This window comes from Gavialis gangeticus, unplaced genomic scaffold (genome assembly GCF_001723915.1).
Source record: "Gavialis gangeticus isolate Ggan-Ray unplaced genomic scaffold, GavGan_comp1, whole genome shotgun sequence".
Taxonomy (NCBI): Eukaryota; Metazoa; Chordata; order Crocodylia; family Gavialidae; genus Gavialis; species Gavialis gangeticus.
This window is the reverse complement of record NW_017729034.1, coordinates 87,588,799-87,609,617: the sequence shown is the minus strand read 5'-3', so window position 1 is coordinate 87,609,617 and position 20,819 is coordinate 87,588,799. Positions and strand designations below refer to the sequence as shown.

The following is a 20,819-nucleotide window of genomic DNA, read 5'->3' as shown; positions in this document are numbered from 1 at the left end:
AGTTGCACAAGCACTCATGTTATGAGTTTTGCCTGTCAGTAGCCAGAGATGCGGGGCCCCAGAACCCAGAACCCCCCTGCAGCTATCTCCTCGACAGCTGGCAGGCTTCATGGCTGCAGCAGGGGCTATAACAGGCCTGCAGCTTTCATCCTGCCGCGCCTTAACACATACAGTGTCACCTATGTCACGAGTTTTGCATGTCCGCAGCTTGAGGTGCAGTTCCTCCCAATCCCCTGCACCGATCTTCTTGAAACTTGGCAGGCTTTGTGGCCTCACCAGGGGACACCACCCCTGCAGTTTTCACCCCCTTGTGGTGTAACACACAGATATGACATGAGTTTTGCTTTCAAGAATTTTGGGTGCAGTTCCCCCCGCAGCCCCTGCACCGAACTTCTTGAAACTTGGCAGGCTTCATGCTCTTAGCATAGTTTCATAGTTTCTAGGGTCAGAAGGGACCTGAGCAGATCATCTAGTCCGACCCCCTGCCATGGCAGGAAGAGCACTGGGGTCAAATGACCCCAATAAGGTGGTCATCCAACCTCCTCTTAAAAACCCCCAGGGTGGGAGCCTGCACCACCTCACTTGGAAGCTGGTTCCAGACCCTAGCCGCCCTGACCGTGAAGTAGCACCTCCTGATGTCCAACTTAAACCTTCCCTCCGCCAGCTTGTGACCATTGTTCCTGGTCACTCCTTGCGGCGCTCGGGGGAACAGGGACTCCCCCAGCGCCTGCTGATCCCCCCTAACCAGTTTATAACAGGCCACAAGATCCCCCCTCAGCCTTCTCTTTTGAAGGCTGAACAGGTTCAGGTCCCGCAACCTTTCCTCATAGGACCTACCCTGCTGTCCCTTGATCATACGAGTGGCCCTCCTCTGGACCCTCTCCATGCTGTCCACATCCCTCTTAAAGTGCGGCGCCCAGAACTGGACGCAGTACTCCAGCTGCGGCCTGACCAGTGCCGCATAGAGGGGGAGGATCACCTCCTTGGACCTGCTCGAGATGCATCTGTGGATGCACAACAAGGTGCAGTTGGCCTTCCTAGCCGCCTCCCCACATTGCCGACTCATGTTCATCTTGGAGTCAATAATGACTCCCAGATCCTTTTCCACCTCCGTGCTGACAAGAGGGGAGTTCCCCAGCCTGTATGTATGGTGCCGATTGTTCCTCCCCAGGTGCATCACCTTACACTTGTCTGTGTTAAACCCCATCCTGTTCTCCTCCGCCCATCCTTGTAACCTATCTAGGTCTAACTGTAGCCTGTTGCTCCCCTCAATTGTGCCCACATCCCCCCACATCTTAGTGTCATCAGCAAACTTGAACAGGGTGCTTTGCACCCCCTCATCCAAATCACTGATGAAGATATTGAACAGGGCGGGCCCAAGGACCGAGCCCTGTGGGACCCCACTTCCCACGTCCTTCCAGGTCGAGAAGGACCCATCCACTACCACCCTCTGGGTGCGACTCTCTAACCAGTTGGCGACCCATTGGACTGTATGGGTGTCTACGCCACAGTCCCCCAGCTTCCTAATGAGAATGGGGTGAGAGACAGTATCAAAAGCCTTCCTGAAGTCTAGGAAAACTATATCCACTGCCACCCCTGCATCCAATGATTTAGTGACCTGGTCGTAAAAGGCCACCAGGTTGGTCTGACAGGACCTGCCGCTGATGAACCCGTGCTGGTTGCCCCTGAGCATGCCGTTCCCTGCTGGCCCCTCCTGGATGCGTGCCAGAATAATTTTCTCGAACAGCTTGCCCAGGATCGAGGTAAGGCTGACTGGCCTGTAGTTCCCCGGGTCCTCTTTCCTCCCCTTTTTGAAGATGGGAACCACGTTGGCCCTCTTCCAGTCCTCCGGCACCTCTCCAGAGCACCACGAGTGTTCATAAAGCCGTGCCAGGGGACTTGCAATGACCCCAGCCAGTTCCTTCAGGACTCTAGGGTGAAGATCATCCGGGCCGGCTGACTTAAAAATGTCCAGCCCCTCCAGAAGTTCCCTAACTAAATCCTCACTCACTCTAGGCCCAGGTGAGCCTCCCCCGGGGCCCAAAGGGGGCCCAGCAGGGAGGTGGCAGTTCTGGTCCTTACTGAGGAAGACAGAGGCAAAGAAGTTATTAAATATGTTGGCTTTGTCGTCTGGCGTGACAACCAGATTCCCCGTCTTGTCCTGCAAGGGCCCCACATTTCCTGGGGCCTTCTTTCTACTCCCTATGTACTTAAAAAAGGACTTCTTGTTGTCCTTAATCCGGGAAGCCAGCCCCTGTTCCATCTCTGCCTTGGCCTTCCTAACCATCCCCCTACATCCCCGAGCAACTGTAGAATAGTTCTCCTTAGTGATGACCCCTCCTTTCCATTGGGAGTAAGCCTCCTTTTTGGCAAGGAGACATTCCCGGATGTTTTTAGTGAGCCACGGAAGCTTATATGCTCTCCTGCCCCCTTTGACCCTCCTGGGGATTATCTTCCCCTGGGCTTGGAGGATCGTCTCCTTAAGGAGCGACCACTCCCCTTGGACCCCTGGCTCCCCTCCCCTCTGAGTCTTCAGTGCTTCTCCAACTAGCCTTCTTAGCTCATTGAAGCATAGGCTACCATTCCTGCATGTTTCATCCAAACCAGTCAAAAAGCAACAAAGTTATAGATATGTCATTAATTCCTCATTATACCCTACGGCCAGATCCCCAAAGCGGCTCTGAAGTGCTTCAGAAAGCCTAACGAAGCCAGTGCTTCGATCCAGACACACTGCTTTGGACAACAAAGTGTCTGAAGCTTCTCTGGATCTGAAGCACAGTCCAAAGCCTCGCACAGCCCTAATACTTACCACCTGGATTTCTACAGATTATTTGCCTGGTAGAGGTGGCATGTTGGAATTGGCTGCTTTCCTCAATCCAAACTATCTAACATGCCTAATGTATATTATTAGGGACATTAGGCACAGTGGACAGAACCCACTCCATCTATTTAGGCATCTTTGTAAACTTCAGTACCTAAGTGTGATCCTATTTCACCCTGCTTAAGTCCCTAAAAAATGTTAATACAAAAAGTGGGCGACTCTTTGCTGCTTTTTTGTGACATAGTTGTAAGGCTGAGATGACAACATGTTACAAAAATAGATATATAATTTTAAAGGCTCAAATTGGGTGGATTGTTCTTACTTGCCTGAGTCTATCTGGGTGCCTATAGGTGGACAGAGATCTAGCCAAGAGACATTAAGGTCAACATTTTCAAAAGTGTGTATTTAATCACTTGCCTCAGTTGTGGAAGATCTATCAGAGTCTGATTTTTCAATGTGCAAAGGACATCATTCAACTGAGTGTATGATGGTTGAGGGCAGAGTGTCTTGGCTAGCTTGCTGACTGAGCAACCATTATGAGGGAATATCTATGCAGGACACTGCAGTGCCATAGGGAAATAGCTTGACTTGTGCAACGCTGTACTTGGGCTAATTAAGTCTGCCATAACAGCACAGGCAGTGCACCATGCTAATGTAGCCCTTCATTATGAACTAGCTCAGGTATTCTGCAGAGTACTGAATTGTACTGTATAGCCCAGTGATTCTCAACAAGGGTGCCACAACATCTTTGAAAGGTGTCAGTGGAACAGAGGAGATAAACACAGACTCTTCCCTTCTGCCTACTCCTCCTTCCCCTGTTCTCTGTAGTGCAGGCTCTCCCCTGTTGACTGCTCCTCCTTTCTGGCCCCTCTTCAAACAGGTAAGCACTATAATAGGTGCATTTGTTTTTTAAATGGGGTGCTGCTCATTTCACAATAATTATGGAGAGGTGTCTTGCATCTGAAAAGGTTGAGAACTACTGATGCAGACCCACCCTTAGTTATGATGAGGAAAGAGGAAACTATATATTAATAGAATTCAGGTTAATATTGTGCTTTGAATGTTTATTATATTATCATTTTTAGATTTAGATTCTAATTCTAATCTCATATTTAACATTGACCTAAATCTCAGCATTATTTATCAAAATTACAGGATTATGATGAAGCAGTAACCATTGGGAGTACTTCATAGCTAATTCTTATATGATATATTTATGTGATAAACAAACCAATTTTCACTTGACCTCCATTTCCAGTTCCTGACCTGTTGTATTTCTTTTTTTTTTTAAGCCTTTTTGGTTTTTATTTAGTCAAATGATACAGGGAGCCAGTTTCACCTTAATTACAGTTAAAACTTACAGCTAAAAATGTAATCCTACCAACTGCATAGTTTTAAAACCTAAATAGCCTTTCTATTCTTTTTCTAGACCCTGAAGATTAAAGAAAGATCTTGGCACTTTTTTTCTCTCCAAACCTTTGACCAAACATGTTCCCAGTATAACTATGTATTTCAGAGGAGATATATGGAGCCTTTTATTTCTCTGGTAGTGATCAAATTCAGACCTGGAGGGCACTGAATCATCTGAATGTTGTTTTGTCAGGCTGAGCAAGTAGCCCAATAAGATCACTGCTTTACATATGGAAGTGTATCTTTGTAACTTATCTTCAGTTGAAAACTAGGGTTAATATATAAAAGAAAGGCCCCAAAATTGCTTGAACCCAGGGGTTTGTCTTGTGCCTTAACGAAAAGTTCTATAGAACTGCACATGGATTAAAAGAATGGAAACGTATAAAAATTTAACAGGGCCTTACAAAGATTTCCCTTAAAACATATGCACAGAGGTTGTTAGCCATGTTAGGCAGAAGTCAGGCAGAAGGTTGTACAGGTGGCACTTTAACAGTGGTTTGCAACCTTTTTTAGCTCCAGGCACCCCTTTGAACCTTTGTTTTTTGATTCCTGAAAAATAATAGAGAAATTCTTCTGTTGAAAAGAACTCAGAAAGCCCATAGGTCAAAAGGCTTTTAAAACTATGGGTTCCTGTGTGAAATTTCTGGGTTTATCTTGTGAATCCTGTTTGCATACCTAGCAGTGCTAACTTTGTGTGGCATCCCAGCGCAGAACCTCAGCTGAGAATCACTGCTTTTGAGACTACCTGGCTCAGAAAGGCATGATCTTTCATAGACAACAGATGCTATCTAAGTTGGTTGTTTTCTATGAATGCTTCTGCCTCTGAACCAGGTTAGGGAAGGTTGGCTGGCTGGCTGCCTTAAAACATATATAAATAAATAATGATCACTTTTCGGTAGCTTTGCTTAACCATCTTTTAGAATTCTGCAGCAGGGATGTCATTCTGTATAATATATCATGATGCAAAAACCTGGAAAGCATGTCAATTTCTGTTAAACTCTACAATGCTTTTGCATGTTCCTCTACTTCTTGTAAACAACTACTGTAATTTTAAATACACTGCTTACTGATCTCAGCTGCAGAGAGAAAACGGCATGTAAAAGTGATTGTCAGATGTATGTTTTTAGGGGCAGAAAGGAGAAGACTTCTTTTAAAAGTTAAGCTAACACCTTTCTGCAAAGGCTGTCACTGGGACTTCTGTTTTGGCAGTGTGATTGTTATTGATATCTCAGAGTGAAGCAGAGAGGAAAAACAGAGCCATTCTCCTGGAACACACTTTTAAATTCAAGCAGACTGTTTTCTTCATTTCATCCATGGTTTCACAGCACGGTTCTTTAGGTCTGAGAGAGGAAAGCGGTATTACAGATGTGGTTTGTTTTTTTTCCTTGCTAGGATTTCAGCCTTTGTTTAACTTTTTCTTCTTCAGGCTACACTGGAGAGCCATATTCATTTTGAGGAACTCATACACAGGTTAAAAGATTTTGTATTGAAAAGGTGGGAAGGAATAATATGGTTGATAAAGGAATATAGGCCAGCAGCATAAAGAATGAATAGTTGAAAGAAAGAGCTGTCGGCTAGAGATTTTAACTGAGTGGGTGATTCTTTTCATATACCTAATTCTGTACGACATTTATGCTGCAGAATGACTTGCAGATGTTAATCATGCACACAAGGTAACACAAGTGCAAAGATCCCTTATATGGGGGATAGGGAGTGACAGAAATAGGTTTGATTCAGAAGGCTTTAAGAGTCTAATACTATACCAGTATGAATACAAGTCCCTTCCCCTACTCCATTGACAAGGTTGGCAACTAAACTTGTCCAGTAACCAATCTTTATTAGCACACAACAGCTAGATAGAACTGATTCTGCAAAATACTGAAAGCCTCCCCTGCTCAGCTCCCAAATCAGCCTTAAAATAGTTGCAAAGCACTTTTCCAGGCTGGTTCCAAAGTTGTTATTTGTTAACTTTTATTTCATGATCTTGACTTGGAACTGGGCAGAGCCCCCGTTAAAAGACCTTACAATATGCAACTCAGTCTATCAGGTGGTTTTTAAGCTATGCTTGTGTTGAATATTTATTAAGAATAATGTTAAAAGCAGCTAATAAAACATAAAAATCTGCTAAAGCTCTAGTTTATACAATGCATAATATGCCAATGGTCCTATAATGCACAATGTGTTCATAGAGAAAATTCAATGCATATTTCAAAGAATGAAGTTAAGGTTTAATGCACTAGGCCCAGGAACTTCTAGTATTTATTTTAAAATGTAGTATGCTGGCTGAGAGGGTTTTTTTCCCTTAAAAGTATATTTATTCTCTCTTAATTAATGGCCAGGCCAAATTTTCCATTCTGTTACACTGTAATTCCATTTACCTCCATTGGATTAAACCAGTATGATGTAATGGTGAATTAGGTCCCAATGTTTTAGACACACATATTTTTCATGTGTACAAACAGAAATACATACACAAATCAGAGTGTTTGGTTAAAGCCCCAACTCTTGGAGTCAGGTTATTACCTGAGAATATTGTATTTTACTTGAAAAATCGTGTAGGTTGCAGAAAAGCTTGAGACTGTGTGTCCAACAACCAGAATAAAATAAAATAATAGTATTTTTCTATTTTGAATAACATTCAAAGCACTCCAGTATTTCCAGGGATCTCCCTTCTGATTTTGAATGTGTGGGATGGACAGTACTACATACCACTGGAGTTTGTGTCTTGTTAAGTTAAATTCACAAAAGTGTGTGTGAACTTTGGAAAATCTGATCTATAGTATTTAACTTTAAGAAAGCATGTAGTAGTTGCATGAATAGCAAAAATTGGTTAAGTAGATTGAGTTATTATATATTTCAATACCTCCATATCAATAAAGTAGCAAATAAATATTGGATAAAGGCCTGCCTCACTACCCTTTTGCAAGCAGAATTCTCATTGGGTTCTGTGGGAGCTCTGCCTGGTGAAGGGTGGCAAATCTTAGCACAGCAAATGGTGAACATCTTTAAATGTATACTTTATGTCTGTGCATCACAGCAAAGCCTTTTAGATATGCCGCTATCTGGAAACAGGTATGTACAACATGTGACATTATCAGGAACCATATTGATTTGACCAAAACAAGGCCCTGACACTTTTCCAAACTCTGCCCATAAAATAAGGCTCACCCAGGTGAGCCACTAAAATGAGAAACTTCTCAATGGAAATGTACAATACAGGTCTCTGTTACCCAATGGGAGCCTTCAGCTGGTGTGGTAGCCCTTTTTTTCAATATGCCCATTTGCTCTGCTAAATTCCTTAAGGATCCTTAAAATTAGTTTCTTGATTGGGAAGGAAGTGAGTGCTGATAGTCTCTCGAATGCTGTCTGCTCCTATCACCAAAGTGAATATCCATTCATAATAAATTGTACAAGTTTTGATCCTTTCTTCAGTTTTCTCTGTGAGGGACAAAGTAGTTTAAAATGTTGACACACATCATCCTTGGGCATCTAAATGAAAACTTCCCTAAGATAAGTTAGGGTTCTCAGAGTTATCATGGGTTTGTTGCAGACACAGACAAGCACCTCTGTATTACAACTGGGCAGAAAATCTTTTTTCTTAGACTATGAACATTTTCAAACTTTCCAACCTTGGCACAAGAAAAAGCATTCCTATTGTAGTGGCTAGGGCACTCTCCTGGGATGTGGGAATCTGTGATTAAAGCCTCTGGCCTGAATCAGGCAGAACCCTAACCCCTGTGCAATAGGGTGTTGTAGAGTGGGTTACTCAGTCTCTCCTGTTGGGGCTGTTCTACACTGTGTTAAATATGCACTGGGGGAAAAATAGAATGAGAGAGACTCTTTAATGCTGGGTGCATCTACATGTGAAATCAGTGCAATGCAACAAACTCTGGCACATCTCACACCTGAAAATATTGCTACTCCCAGGCACAGCATTTACACGTGCACCCAGGACTGCAGCATGTTGAGCCAGCAGTGCAGCCCAAACTAGTAGGGAGCTTGGGGGGCCCAGCCTGCCAGCCTAGGACTGCTCCACCCTGGCTCAGCATGCCACAGAGGGGCCAGCTGGGGCACCTATGCACATGCAGCAAGGCTGCTCCGATGCACTGTAATTAATCAAGTCTGCTGGATCGTGGTAATTACTGCGTTCCAGCAGACTTCAGTGTCAGGTGTATCAGTGTCCCCACGACCCAATGAATTATTTGTTCAAAGATGGTTTTATTTTCTCCTTTTGCTTTAAAGTTCTTAACAAAGATTAACCCAGAGAAGATTCTGGAAATAAAGTCCATGAATTTTGGGGAAGCTCTGAACTTTGGGCCTATAAGTATTTAAGAAATGTCTATCAGGGAAGAAAATAAAGAAAAAAACCCCTGGATGTTCACCTAGTGGTAAAGAACAAAAGGGAGGAGTAAGATGCAGGACTATGACTCTATCACCTAGCAGGGGTAAGGGGTGATGGGAGTGACTCCTGCTTCAATGAATAGTTAATTACTTATGCAGTGTCGAAAAGCTGTAACAGGAGAAATTGAAGTATCTTCTATCAGAAATCCCCCATGGGAGGTCCTTGCTGTAAGGATGGAGAATGTGGTTTTGAAAATAGGTCCCCAGTGGCCAAAGCACAGCTCTGTTTGTTATAACTGGATGGGATTTTTCATGAGAAAGGGCATAACCTGCCATAGGTGCTTAATTCGAGGAGAAGATACACAGCTGTGAATCCCAAGCAGAGATAAACACCTCCCTCCATCATTAGGCACTTATCTACCTTTAGATACCCAGGGCTGCCTATACATGTACTGGTTCGTATTCGAATTAGAACCCGTCGGAACAGACTTGATTAATTGAGTCCGCTCCACATTTTAATTAGAATGCTCCAACGTGCCCTCATCGTCATGTGTACAAGCTCCCGCACATTTTAAAATGGTTGTGGGGGCACTTTCATTAAACATCATCAATCGAAGTTAAGATAAAGCATCCCACGGCCATTTTTAAATGTGTGGGAGCTTAATACAGATGACAGTGAGGTGTTTTAATTGGAGCGGCTGTCCAATTAAAATGCTCACCCCCAAGCACATGTATAGGCAGCTTAAGAGCTTAGGACCTGTCCCTCTCCCTGTCATTTCCTCCTGGCTAGCTTATGTGACTCCACATCCTGCTTCCTAGTTTCTGTGGAGCATTCCCTCAACTCTCTCTCCATGCAACTTTGTAAAAAGCTTGGGTGCCTAGCTCATGACAGGATTCTGCTCGGCACTGAAAAGTTTGGCATTGTAATACCTAGGGGCCTTAATGGAGCTATCCATTTGTACCTAAATACTGCTCCATATCTTTAGAGTGCAGGATCTTAAGTTATGTCTTCAATTCAGAATTAGCTTAAGCTCTTACAGATGTCTCTATCCTTCTTCCCATTCACACATACCATAATACCCTCCCTTCCCAGTTTGGTTGTGTTTTACCCCCAGACCAGGTAGCCTGTCTTGAGTTGGAGACCAAAGCCTGAATGCAGCTTTTCATCAGGCTAATAACCCACCCACTTTCCTATGCGGATAGTCCTCCAGTGCCCTCCAACATCCTTCTGCCCCCAGAAGCACAGACAGGTTTTCCCACAATTTATTGGGAAAGAATCATAGAACAGCTCAGCATATTTCAGCACTAGGTACAGTAGAATATTGATTATTCAAAAATGAATTATTTGGAACATCAACTAACCAGACTTGTGCAGTGAGTGACTGGCTCTCTGAGAGCCTGCTCAGTGGTGAGCTGCCAGAGACACTGCAGGGACCCTGCTGTCATGGCTCTTTGAGCAACTCCAGGACACTCTGTGGCTGTACAAGGAGTGGCACAGATTCCCAGAATAATTAATTATCTAGCAAAATTGATTATCTAGAATGATGGTGATGATTTTTTGGATAATCAACATTCTGCTGTACGAGCATTAATCCCAGGTAGTCATAGGGACTCTCACAGAAGAAATGAAGAGCCCACAAGGACACATTAACTCAGGAGCGGCCTTTCTGTGTGGGTGAACACACTGGGTATACCCTTATATCAGGGCTGGGCAAAATGCGGCCCAGGGGCCAGATGCAGCCCACCAGGCCATTCTACCCAGCCCGCAGGGCCCCTAAAAAATTTAGAAAATTAATATTAATCTGCCCTGGGCTGCCTGTCATGCGGCCCTCGATGGCTTGCCAAAACTCAGTAAGCGGCCCTCTGCCCAAAATAATTGCCTGCCCCTGCCTTATATGGTTTGGCAACTCTTTTGTTATCAAGACACAAACAAAAAGGAAAGATTTCTAGACTGGCATAGGTTTGCTCCCTAAACTCACGAAATATGTAGAGTAATTACTATACAATGACTGCAGTCTGTAGAGTCTTTCCATCTGGGTGGAGTTTGAACTGAAAACCCACTTGGACTATCACAGGTTGGTTTCTGGAAAGAAATCCTTATCCCTTTTACCTACCAAGGATATAGATCCAGGGCCAGCAGGTGTGTTCTGGTGGCAGCCTTTGTTGCCTCTCCAGTTAACCAGCAACTTGGAAAAGGAAGTGGGGATTGTAAATAAGCCTGAAAGCCTAGAGGGAATCCTCCTCTTCATGCATCTGGGAACAGAGATTTAGCGGCATTTCAGACTAAAGTGCACGTGTATGAGGAGACTAGCTGCTAGCCTAAAACTGCTTGCAAAACAATTGTCATCATATCTTATAGGTTAGTCTCCAGAGGACATAATGAATAGAGTACCCTGATAAAAATGTTTACAGGGGGAAGAGTTTTCCTGTCAATAGCAAGACAGAGTGTTGAACGTCAGAGAGTCTTATAATTCATTTTGCTGGATTTTGGATAAACCTTTTGAAAGAGAGCCTTGTTAGAACTTGGCAGGGCTGTACTGTGTAGTTCTATTACAAAACTGTCACATGATTGTATGGGGGAAGAACTGATAGACCTACATAGAAATCACATCATGCAAAAACTTGAAAAGATGGAGGACTAGATATGGAAATATTTGTACTGATGTGGGAATGATGGCTGGAATTTTTCCCTTAAGCAACGTATTTTCCATGCTGTATCTAATAAAATGCATGCCCAGTTGTGTACTTCCTGCATAAAGGGTTTTCAAAATAAAATAAAAATAAATATTCAGAGTCATCATCTCCAGCTTTTTATGCCTGTTGCTGTAAAGGAAAAGAAGGCATCGATTTACATCTTGGCATGGAATAAATGGCACTTCAAGGCTCCAGAGTGAGAGTGGGGAGTTGGGAGCCACTTTTAGTTCTGATTAGGTCAGATAAAAACTCAAAACTAAATCAGTATCCTCTGAGATTCCTCTTGAAAAGATCAAACCTCAGCATTGGAAGGTATCCAGAATCTCAGATTACCTTTTAAATGACAGAATGGGGTTTCTAAGACTGCTTGAGGTCACAACTACTGAATGGCACTAAGTATTCCTTTCGCAAGAAAAAAACTACTTCCTAAGGAAAGGTAGAGAACTAAAAATCTTATTTTGCATTAGACCAAAAAAATGTGATAGCTTGTGGGATCTCTTGCTTGAGCAAGGCTTACTAAAGTGAGTATGGTTTGCAGCGTCAGAATAACACATGGTATCCTGAATTCACACAGACACTCCCGAAATGAATGCTTCCTGTCTCACTGTTGAAACTCTGGCCTTACTGAAGTTGCTTGAATGTGTTGCCATTGACCACATACAAGCATTCATTTCTAACAGTGGAAAATTTCCACTAGTAGAATTGATTCCAGAAGAGAGAGCAATACAAATGCAATCGCCCCTTCTCCCCTGCTTCTTGCACTTTCCTGAAACCAGGATGATGCCAATCTGGGGAAAGAATGGGGAGCAACAGGTGCTCCAGCCCTCCCATTCCCAGAGGGACTAAAGGAGCAGGGCAAAGCCTCTGCCTGTTCTTCACACTGGAGTCCCAGGGTGAGGAGTAGTCAGAGGGCTTGTGGTACTGCTCTCTCTTCTCTGTGTCCAGTGCCTAGGAGCCAAGAGGATGGAGCAGTGTGGCAAAGCCCAGGCCAACTTCTCACACTGGAATGAGAAACCCTGGGAGCTGAGTAGAGGGATCAGCACTGCAAGTTCCCTGCCTGGTGTGTCCACAGTGTGCAAGGAACAGCTCCTCCCCTCCCCTCCTCTCCTCTCCCCTCTCATCATGGTTTGTTTTTAAATTCAAAACAAGTTGCAATACAGCATTACCCAGTGGCACTGGGGAAAATATTGTCATCATTATGCAAATTGGAAAGCAAAACTAATTATGGGATGATCTAGTGCCTACTGAAGTCAAGGCAAAGAATGCCAATGATCAGGTCTTGCAAGGAGAAAATAATACTGGCCAGTCTAGATTTACTGCTCATGAAAAGCAAAAAGGAAACGGGAAGCAAAGAGCATAACAGCTGAGAAGAGGATTATATTCCTAGAATTGCAATAATTACTTTTTAAATCTAAGTTGCTGCTAATAAAACATGTAAGGAAAGCTGGTTAGGGCCAGTTCTTGAGTTGTACTTCGAGCTAGCAAAACACCGTAGGCAAACCCTACAATCTTACCCTAAGCTCCATTTGAGTTTTTATTTCCTTGTTTATTGGTTGGATGTTTTTTTTTATTTTGTTGGGTGTATGTGTTGCTTGTTTGTTGGATGTATTTTGCTAACTTTATATGCTTAAACTACTACAAAGATAATTAATGGTTTTTTCCCCATGGAAAATGCATTTAATTATTCAGTGCTGTGACTTATTTTAACACCTATAAATATGACTTAGTGGGGTTTTTTTGCTCTGACAATCAGCTGATTTGAATGATGATGTTTCTCCTCTTTATTATAAAGCTTTTGCATAAAGCTGTAGTACAGCCTAATGTGTACCATAACGATTACATTGAACAGTTCTCAGTGAAGATATTGTTCACTCTGTCTTGAATGCTAAAGAATAATTTCCAAGAGTCAGGTGAAATGTAGCCATCTTTTCCAGCAAAATCAAGGAATATGCAGTTTCTTGGGTGAGGGAGTTAATCCTTTTTTTAACTTTTCCTGCATTATTTATAAGAACTATCAGAAGAGAATAGATGGATTCTCAAGTGTATTTGCTTTTTTTTTCTCTTTTTCTGGTAGTATTGGAAAGGAAAATTTCAACCAGACAAAGCAGAGAAGAGCTGATAAGAAGAGGAGTGCTGAAGGAAATGCCTGAGCCAGGTGATTGCAAATAACCTAGAATTTAGCTCTTTTGCCCTAACCGTGGATATTACTAACATCATAGGGCACGTTCAGATGAGTATGCTTGTGCAGTTTGCAGCACCATAGACCTTCCTGCACCACCACAAACCATGTGCGCTGCACATGTGCATGTTCACCAACTACTAATTCGCAGTGTCATGGCTTTCTTTGACACTGGAGAGATCCTGATGTCAAAAAAAACAACTGGTACGGGTGCGGGTGAGGGTGCCAGTGCTAGTGCTGGCCCCAGCCTCCCCTGCCCCACCCGGGGCAACTTGCTACATGCCAGAGTACAAGGTGCTTACAGGGGCATTCCCTAGGGACAAGTAGTAGAAGCACAACTATGTTTACATAATTAGAAGGACTCATAGTGTGATTTCACGTTGTATGAATAGTGACAAAGAGTTCAATCGGGAGGAATACTTGAGGCAAAGCTGGAGGGACGCTTGGAGCCAGTTGACACAGTCCCAGAGCTGAAATCAGTCAGCTTGCACTGTTCCCACCCAGTGTTGCTGTTGATTGGCTATATGATTTTGGGACAACCTAGTAAATCTTTCCATGCCATCTGTAAAATGGGGATAATAGTGTTTTTTCCATCTTAATAAAGCAGATTTAAATCTGCAGATGAAAAATGCTAAGGATTGTTATTTTTTTTGGTATCAGAGACTTGCATGGGATTTGAGTCTATCATTGCAGGAAGACGACATGAGCATTTACAGATGAGAAGCTAAAGAGTTTGGGGCCCTGCTACTCATGATTTAAAGGTCACAGTTGTAAACCAAAGAGAGCAAACTAGCATCTTGTGTTTCAAATACTGAAAGGTACCAGGTGTAAGATCACCCAAACACCACCACCATCACACATGCTGCACTCAGATAGAGTTTGAAAGACATAATGAGCTCAGAGGAAACACCCTTTGTTGAAAAAGGCAATTAGGTTCAGTACTTGGCAAACAGAGCCAGGTGCTTTAATAAGCATGTGCAAAGCATGCTTAGCTCCTACATGCTAAATCTGATCCTGTCAGAAGGCTTTCTCCAGTATGCACATTATTTTTAAAATACTGGTTTGTGGGGCATTTTTTTATTGATTTGTTTGGTTTGGTTAAGGTTTTTTAAAATCTGTTTTTGCTAGTCACAATGATACTGCTTGTACTATTGTTGATTTAATTACAAATCTAGATCTAATAAGAATGTAGCGGCTAAAATATTTTTCCATTTCCTAAAATTAAACTAGTCATTCAGTTTGTCATGGAAATTAATAAGATTGTGTCAGGACAAAAGTAAATGGAACTAAGAACCAACACAATATAAAAATCTTACAGGATGGTTTTTGTTAAGCTTCCTAAAAATACATTTCTGCTAAAAATAATTGTTTGGCCTGGTGAATCAATAGAGTGCCTGTAGGCTTAATCCTACAGATAGCTTAATATTTACGCTCCCCACAGCATCATAGTTTGAATCTTTAGAAATACTGGATTATATTTGCAAGTGCTTATCCTGAAGTTTAGCTCCAAATGACATTAGTCTTTACATTGTTTGTATCACTATCAGTGTGATGCTCAGGACTGATCTGTTCTAAGTTGATCTTTGCCATGGCATGCTGTGCAAGACATTTAATATCTCATTACCCCAGTGTTACCAATAGTAAAACTGATTTTTTTTAAATGGTTTCTCATCTTTTGGGTGGTGCTATACAGCTTGGTTGGTTGATGTTTGTAAACAGCATTTGGGTACAATTATACTGCTTCTACAGCATTCCCAAGAGCATTGCCATGACATACCCCTCACCCAGCTGCTTCTGTTCCTGTTCCACATGCATCAAGCTCAGGAAAGAGACACTGAAGCAACTCCGTGGGTCACCCCCCTATTGCTGCTTTTGGGTATACCCTAGACAAAGTCTCAAAAGCAGCAACAGGGGATGCTGTCAGAATAGTTTAACCGCCTCATTTCTGGTTTTGCCCTTAGTGGAGTGGGAGCAGGTCAGTGGCACCCTTAACAGAGCTTCAGAGCCAATATAAATATCTGCTGTGAGGCTTGGTGAATGCAATAGATTAATAATATCCCTGCTTGGTTAGAACTAGATGTAAGGTAAGTCCTCCCCTTATGTGCTAAAAGCAGACATTCTTTGACAGTTTCCTTAACTCCCCCTTATGTCAAACAATACTGTATTATCTGCTTAGTTTTTATTCATGCTGGCTCAGTGCAGTAAAAGAAATGGATAAGGAGGTCAAATAATTTTTTCTCCCCCTTTTAAAAAAGGGCACCCACTTCCTCTGTTTTCTAGAATGCTTTTTGCTGTACACCTGGTGGACATTTATGATTTAAAGGGTATTTTGAAAGAAGATGGGGTAGAAGCTTCAAGGTCTGAGAAAACAGGGAAGAAGCCAAATAAAGATGGGAGACTGAAGAGATGGATGAAAAAGCAGTGGTTAGCCAAGGTCAGACAGTTACAAGAGATGAGCAGAGAGATTTAGTCCAGGCAAAGATATTCCCCTTGAGGGGTAGGATGAGCCAGCTTGGGAAAATGGAGGGCAGTGAGTGGGGGAGATCATTTTGGTGACAGCATCTTGTATGGGTTGAAAAAGGAAGAGGTAGGAAATTTAAGTGGGAAAGGCGACATTTAAGTCATGAAGGTCAGAGATGAAAAAGGTGTGGACAAGGATTTTTCACTATGGAGCTGCATAGGAAATAATGGATTTCTGGTGGCCTGAATGAGAGGTGAGAAGGAGGACTCAAATATTACAGCAAGGTGAATGATCAGCAGGAATGAACAAGGACTTCAAAAAAGTAGAGCTCAATTATTGTCGCACTGAGTTTGCGTGTCAAGATAACTAGACTGGGACAACCAGAGGCTTGAGACTGAACAATGGGATAGGTTGCAGTTTGAGTGGGGGGTGGTATTCATAAAGTTGGTAAGAGAAGCTGTATATAGCATGATGATATAGGCCAAGGCCTGGGCACAGACTGAGGAGGGAATGGAGCTGTCAGAAGAGGCAGTGAAGCAGCCAGTGCAAAAGCAGGAAGAGAAGCAACCTAGGGAGAGTCACAGAATCTTAAGGAGAGAGATGAGTAGGAGGGAAGCAGTCAGCTGTATCAATTGCAGCAGACACATGAGAAGGATAGTAACAGAGAAGGGAGTCTTGGAAATGACTGGGAAGAAAACTAGTTGTGCTTTTAATAAAGAGAGTGAAGTGGAGTGGGAAGCAGGTGGTCTGGTAATAAAAGGTAGAAATGGAGAGGGGAGGAAGTCATGTCACCATAAGCAAATAACATTTTCCAAAAGACTGAAGGAAAGGCTGAAAGATACACAGGAGGAGGGTGTGAGCAAGGGAATGTTCCTTTGCAGATAGAGGAAGTAACAGCTAAATATAGATCAGTAAGAAGTCCTTATTATTTGTATACATATGATCTGGAGATCACTGAAAATAATACATATGGACCTCTAAAATGCTTTGTTTACTGATCACTCTCCAGGGTAAAACTTCATGCTTGTTTTATATCTAAACATATTCACATAACAAAGTGCCTTTCTTTTGTGGAAATATAAACCCTGAAAAACATTGAACAATGACAACAAATAGAGAACTAGGTCTTGAGCAGACTTTAACAGCTTTTGGATAACAGCTTTTTATTTTCCATCTAGATGGCAATGTAACAGTAAATTTTGAAACCTCAAATGGACACACTATAGCCATTGGTGAAGAAATCGTACAGGAAGAAAATGTAGTAAAAAGCCCAGAAGACAATGGTTCTATCTCAGAAAAAATACCAGCATTGGAAGGAAAAAAAGAGGATAAAAAAGGTATACCAACCCTTCGTAATTTGTTTTCCAGGGAATAAAATGTTAACAAGCTACACTGATACCAACAATGCATATTCTGAGCCCTGGTTTGATCTGAGGACTCCCAATTACTTAGATATGTGAAGCAGAACAATAATTTTTAACAAATGAATCTCTAAGGCTAAGTACAGACAGTCAAAAAGGCCGAGGCTGAATCGATTCAGTCTTTGCAGGTTATAATAAATTCCAGAAATTAAACTGAGAAACAACTGGACACACATTTACTTTTAATTCAGGAAATGCAGCCACGTGCCTGCAGTGGCTCAGGCCAGAAGCCCTCCCCCCAATCCTTCTCTGCTGAAGCAGACAGCACAGCCCAGCCCAGGGTTGGAAAGCATGCTGGGATGCTGGGGGACTGTTATTTACCTTGAACCGGAAAGGAGTCTGGGACAGAAGTTTCATAAACCAGTTTGACCCAAATCAGTTAAGTGTGATAGTATGTTCAACCAGGTTTATCTTAAACCAGTTTCAGCCATGTTGAAATGGGTTTATGCACTGAATTTATGTTCTGTTACAAGCTTAAATCAGTGGCTTTGGGCAAGTGTGTATTTTAGGTTTTCCTTCTGTGAAACTTAGAGATAATACATAGGTCAGGGTATTGCAATAGTTCTAGAGTAAAATTTTTGGATTCTGGGATTCTAGGCCATCCCTAACTGGAGGTGGATAAAACCAGCAATCCCACTCCTCGGAAGAATGCCATTAATCTCAAGGTGAGGAGGGGCACCCTTCACCTTTGCTAGAAGGCCAGTCAGCAAGAGGGTACCTAACTGTGGCCTAGTAATGAGGGCAGTCTCTGGGAGGCAAAAATCTGGGTGAAGCTAAGGTTATTTCTGTCTTTAACCAGTGGCAATCTAGCATAATGGGGTAGAGCTGTACTGCTACCCAGTGCATCCACAGGTGGCAGATAGTGATATGACCTTCAGGGAAGGTTACCTGCGAATAAGCAAGGGTAACTCTGATGAGTAAGCAGTTGTGGACCAAGCAACAGCAGCACCACCAGGATGTGGTGAGAACAGCAGATGGCAATGGTTTCCCTCCTGAAAAGCCACATATATCCTTTGATGGTGCTGTGACATGGTGAGTATAGTTCACCACTATAATAAGCCTGCCCAGCCCCCAGCCATAGTCTACAAATCCTCAGTGGCAGAGCAGGTAGAAGAAGATGTTAGAATCCCAACAGCTACAAAGACGGATGAAGGCTGCAGCAGAATGAGATGCACAGTTGTCTTGGTCTCCTTGCTATTGGATCAAGGTCCTGTTCTGTCAAGAGCTGTGTGGAAGCTGATGCACAGCAGTTTCTCCATGATAAAAGAAGTCATGCACAGGTGTCTTTCATGGAAATGGCTTTTCCAGCACATTCCTCAAGCTCTTTGGTGACCAACTGCAGTAGAGTCTGTTGATCCTGGATAGTTCTCATCAGCCATCTTCACACACACAGGTAAGACAATCATGGAAGACAACCATGCTCAACTGCGAGGGATTGCCAAAAAGGACACAATCCTGGAAGCAGAGATTGGAACAAGACTGCATACGCAGACTTCTTGCTTGCCTTCCATCTGGCCCAGTGACTTCTGCCTTTTGCAGCCAAGCTTCAGAAGGAAAGAGCCCAATGCCTAGTAGCTACAGCAGTCTTCTGGGAGATGGAAAGTATGAGTTTGAATGACCTCAGCCCTTGAAAACAGGTTTCTCATTTCTTAAACCAGAGCTGGAACCAGCCAACTATTATTACAGAAAAGTAGGCAACACAGTCACCACTCCCAGTTGGGCACCACTCTGGCCCTTCTTTCCCAACTCCCTTTCAAAAGCTTCCAGGGTTTGATCTCTTGGAATGTTTGCCTAAGGGTTGTTTTTCTTGTTCCTAGGTTAACTTGTCAAAGGCCTCTAAAGATAAGATTGAGAACCTAAGACTTTTAAACAAACTTGTTGCAGGGCCAGGCAAAGCAAGCAATGGCCTAGATAAGAAGATGAACCTTGCCTTTTGTCTAAACTGGCTAAGGGGCAGTTATTACAAGAATTCAAAATACTACATTCATTATGACATAGGGAGCTTGCACATCTAACCTCATCTATTACGATTGCCTTCCTGGGGAAAAGTGCTTACTTTTTAGGCATTGTAGCGCCTAACTGGAGGCATCTATATAGTTAACCTTTGCCTAGCCCTAAACAACTTCTGGAAATTGAAGAGCTAGTCCTGGAATATACTCCATCACTTGTATGTACCTGTTCCTGCATAGACAAAGGGCATTGTATATATGCTAAACGTTGTTAGTATTTGGCCAAATCTTGAAGTCTGCAGTTATTACTACCTCATTGTCAATAGGATTTTGACTGAAAAAAACACTGAAAGGGGATCTCAAGATTTGGCCCATAATTGCTGCCTTTTCTCTATTCAGTTTGTTGGCTAATGCACAATGGCTTTCAGTGAGAATTGCTTCCAAATTTCAGACTCTTTACTAGACTTTCCTAGAAACTAGCAGAAATGCAAAAGGTCAGGATTGTTTCATAGCTGATTGACAAGCTTGATAGCTTTCCCCACATCTTCTAGTAACCTCTTTCTAGTGATCGGTAAACTTTGTACAGCTGAAAGGAGAAGTTCAGCTAAGTTACTCAGAATTTAGGTCCAAACTGTGCAAACACCATGAGTCTGTAAAATGTGGCTGAGAATTGAATGAGAACTGGAATTCTTTTGCAGTTTCTAGTGCTTCCTGCTTCTGGGTGAGGTAAGATTACAAAAGCAGACTTTTTCATGGCTATTTAACATGTCCCAGCTAGAACAAGGAGTAGGCTCAAGAAAATGAAAATAAATAAATAGAAGAGAACCCACTGAAAAGGGTTCAGATTGACTTTGCAGTAGAATGTAATGCCAGTTGTTTTTTCTAGCTACCTATAACTAATCCCACAAGATACAAACCCTACCTCTTTAGTAAGCACTCTCTTCTAATTTCATGGGCTAGTCTACACCTCTCGCTATTTCAGATTAACTCTATGTGTGGACACTCCTATTAGAATGCCCTTTTCCTGTTCAGCTGAACTTGGGCAAGCCAGGCAGAAATAGGGCATACATACTAAGGTGTTAATCAAGAATAAGTACTCAGTACCAACCCCATCTGTAGACAAGCTCTTACAGTGTGCAAAATGTGACTTGACTGACATCACTCAAGTTATTCTTCATTTACATCCCGTTAAATAAGAAGACAGTCAGGCTTATTGACTTCCATGAGACTTTAAGCCCTTTTACAACTCACCAGATCAGGCCTCAGCACATTAATATTTAACATCTGTACCAGGTAGATGTGGCATGTACCACAAGACAGAAGGAAGAACTGATACTAGGAAAAGATAATAGACATGCTGAAGGCCTCAGAGAGAGTTGGTAGTATCAGCAGTGAAGCTGGAATTCCTGGCTCACTGTCCTGTGCTCAGATCACTAGAACATGCCACTTACTCAGATCAGAGCCATCTGCCATATAGATCAAGATTGGCAACACTGAGTGATGGAGCCTGGAAAGCATTAAAAGTCAAAGGAAGAACCATACT

General features: G+C 42.7%; 1 protein-coding gene across 4 annotated transcripts in view; it reads left to right on the top strand.

The window, feature by feature from the left end:
- The window catches only part of PHACTR2 (phosphatase and actin regulator 2), a 302,090-nt gene that overhangs the window by 225,963 nt on the left and 55,308 nt on the right, over window positions 1-20,819 (top strand). For all 4 annotated transcript variants that reach the window (XM_019527111.1, XM_019527114.1, XM_019527113.1 and 1 more), the window contains exons 3-4: window positions 13,341-13,421; window positions 17,085-17,243. In XM_019527111.1, the coding sequence (XP_019382656.1) occupies window positions 13,341-13,421; window positions 17,085-17,243 (240 nt within the window). The remainder of the gene's footprint in view (window positions 1-13,340; window positions 13,422-17,084; window positions 17,244-20,819) is intronic.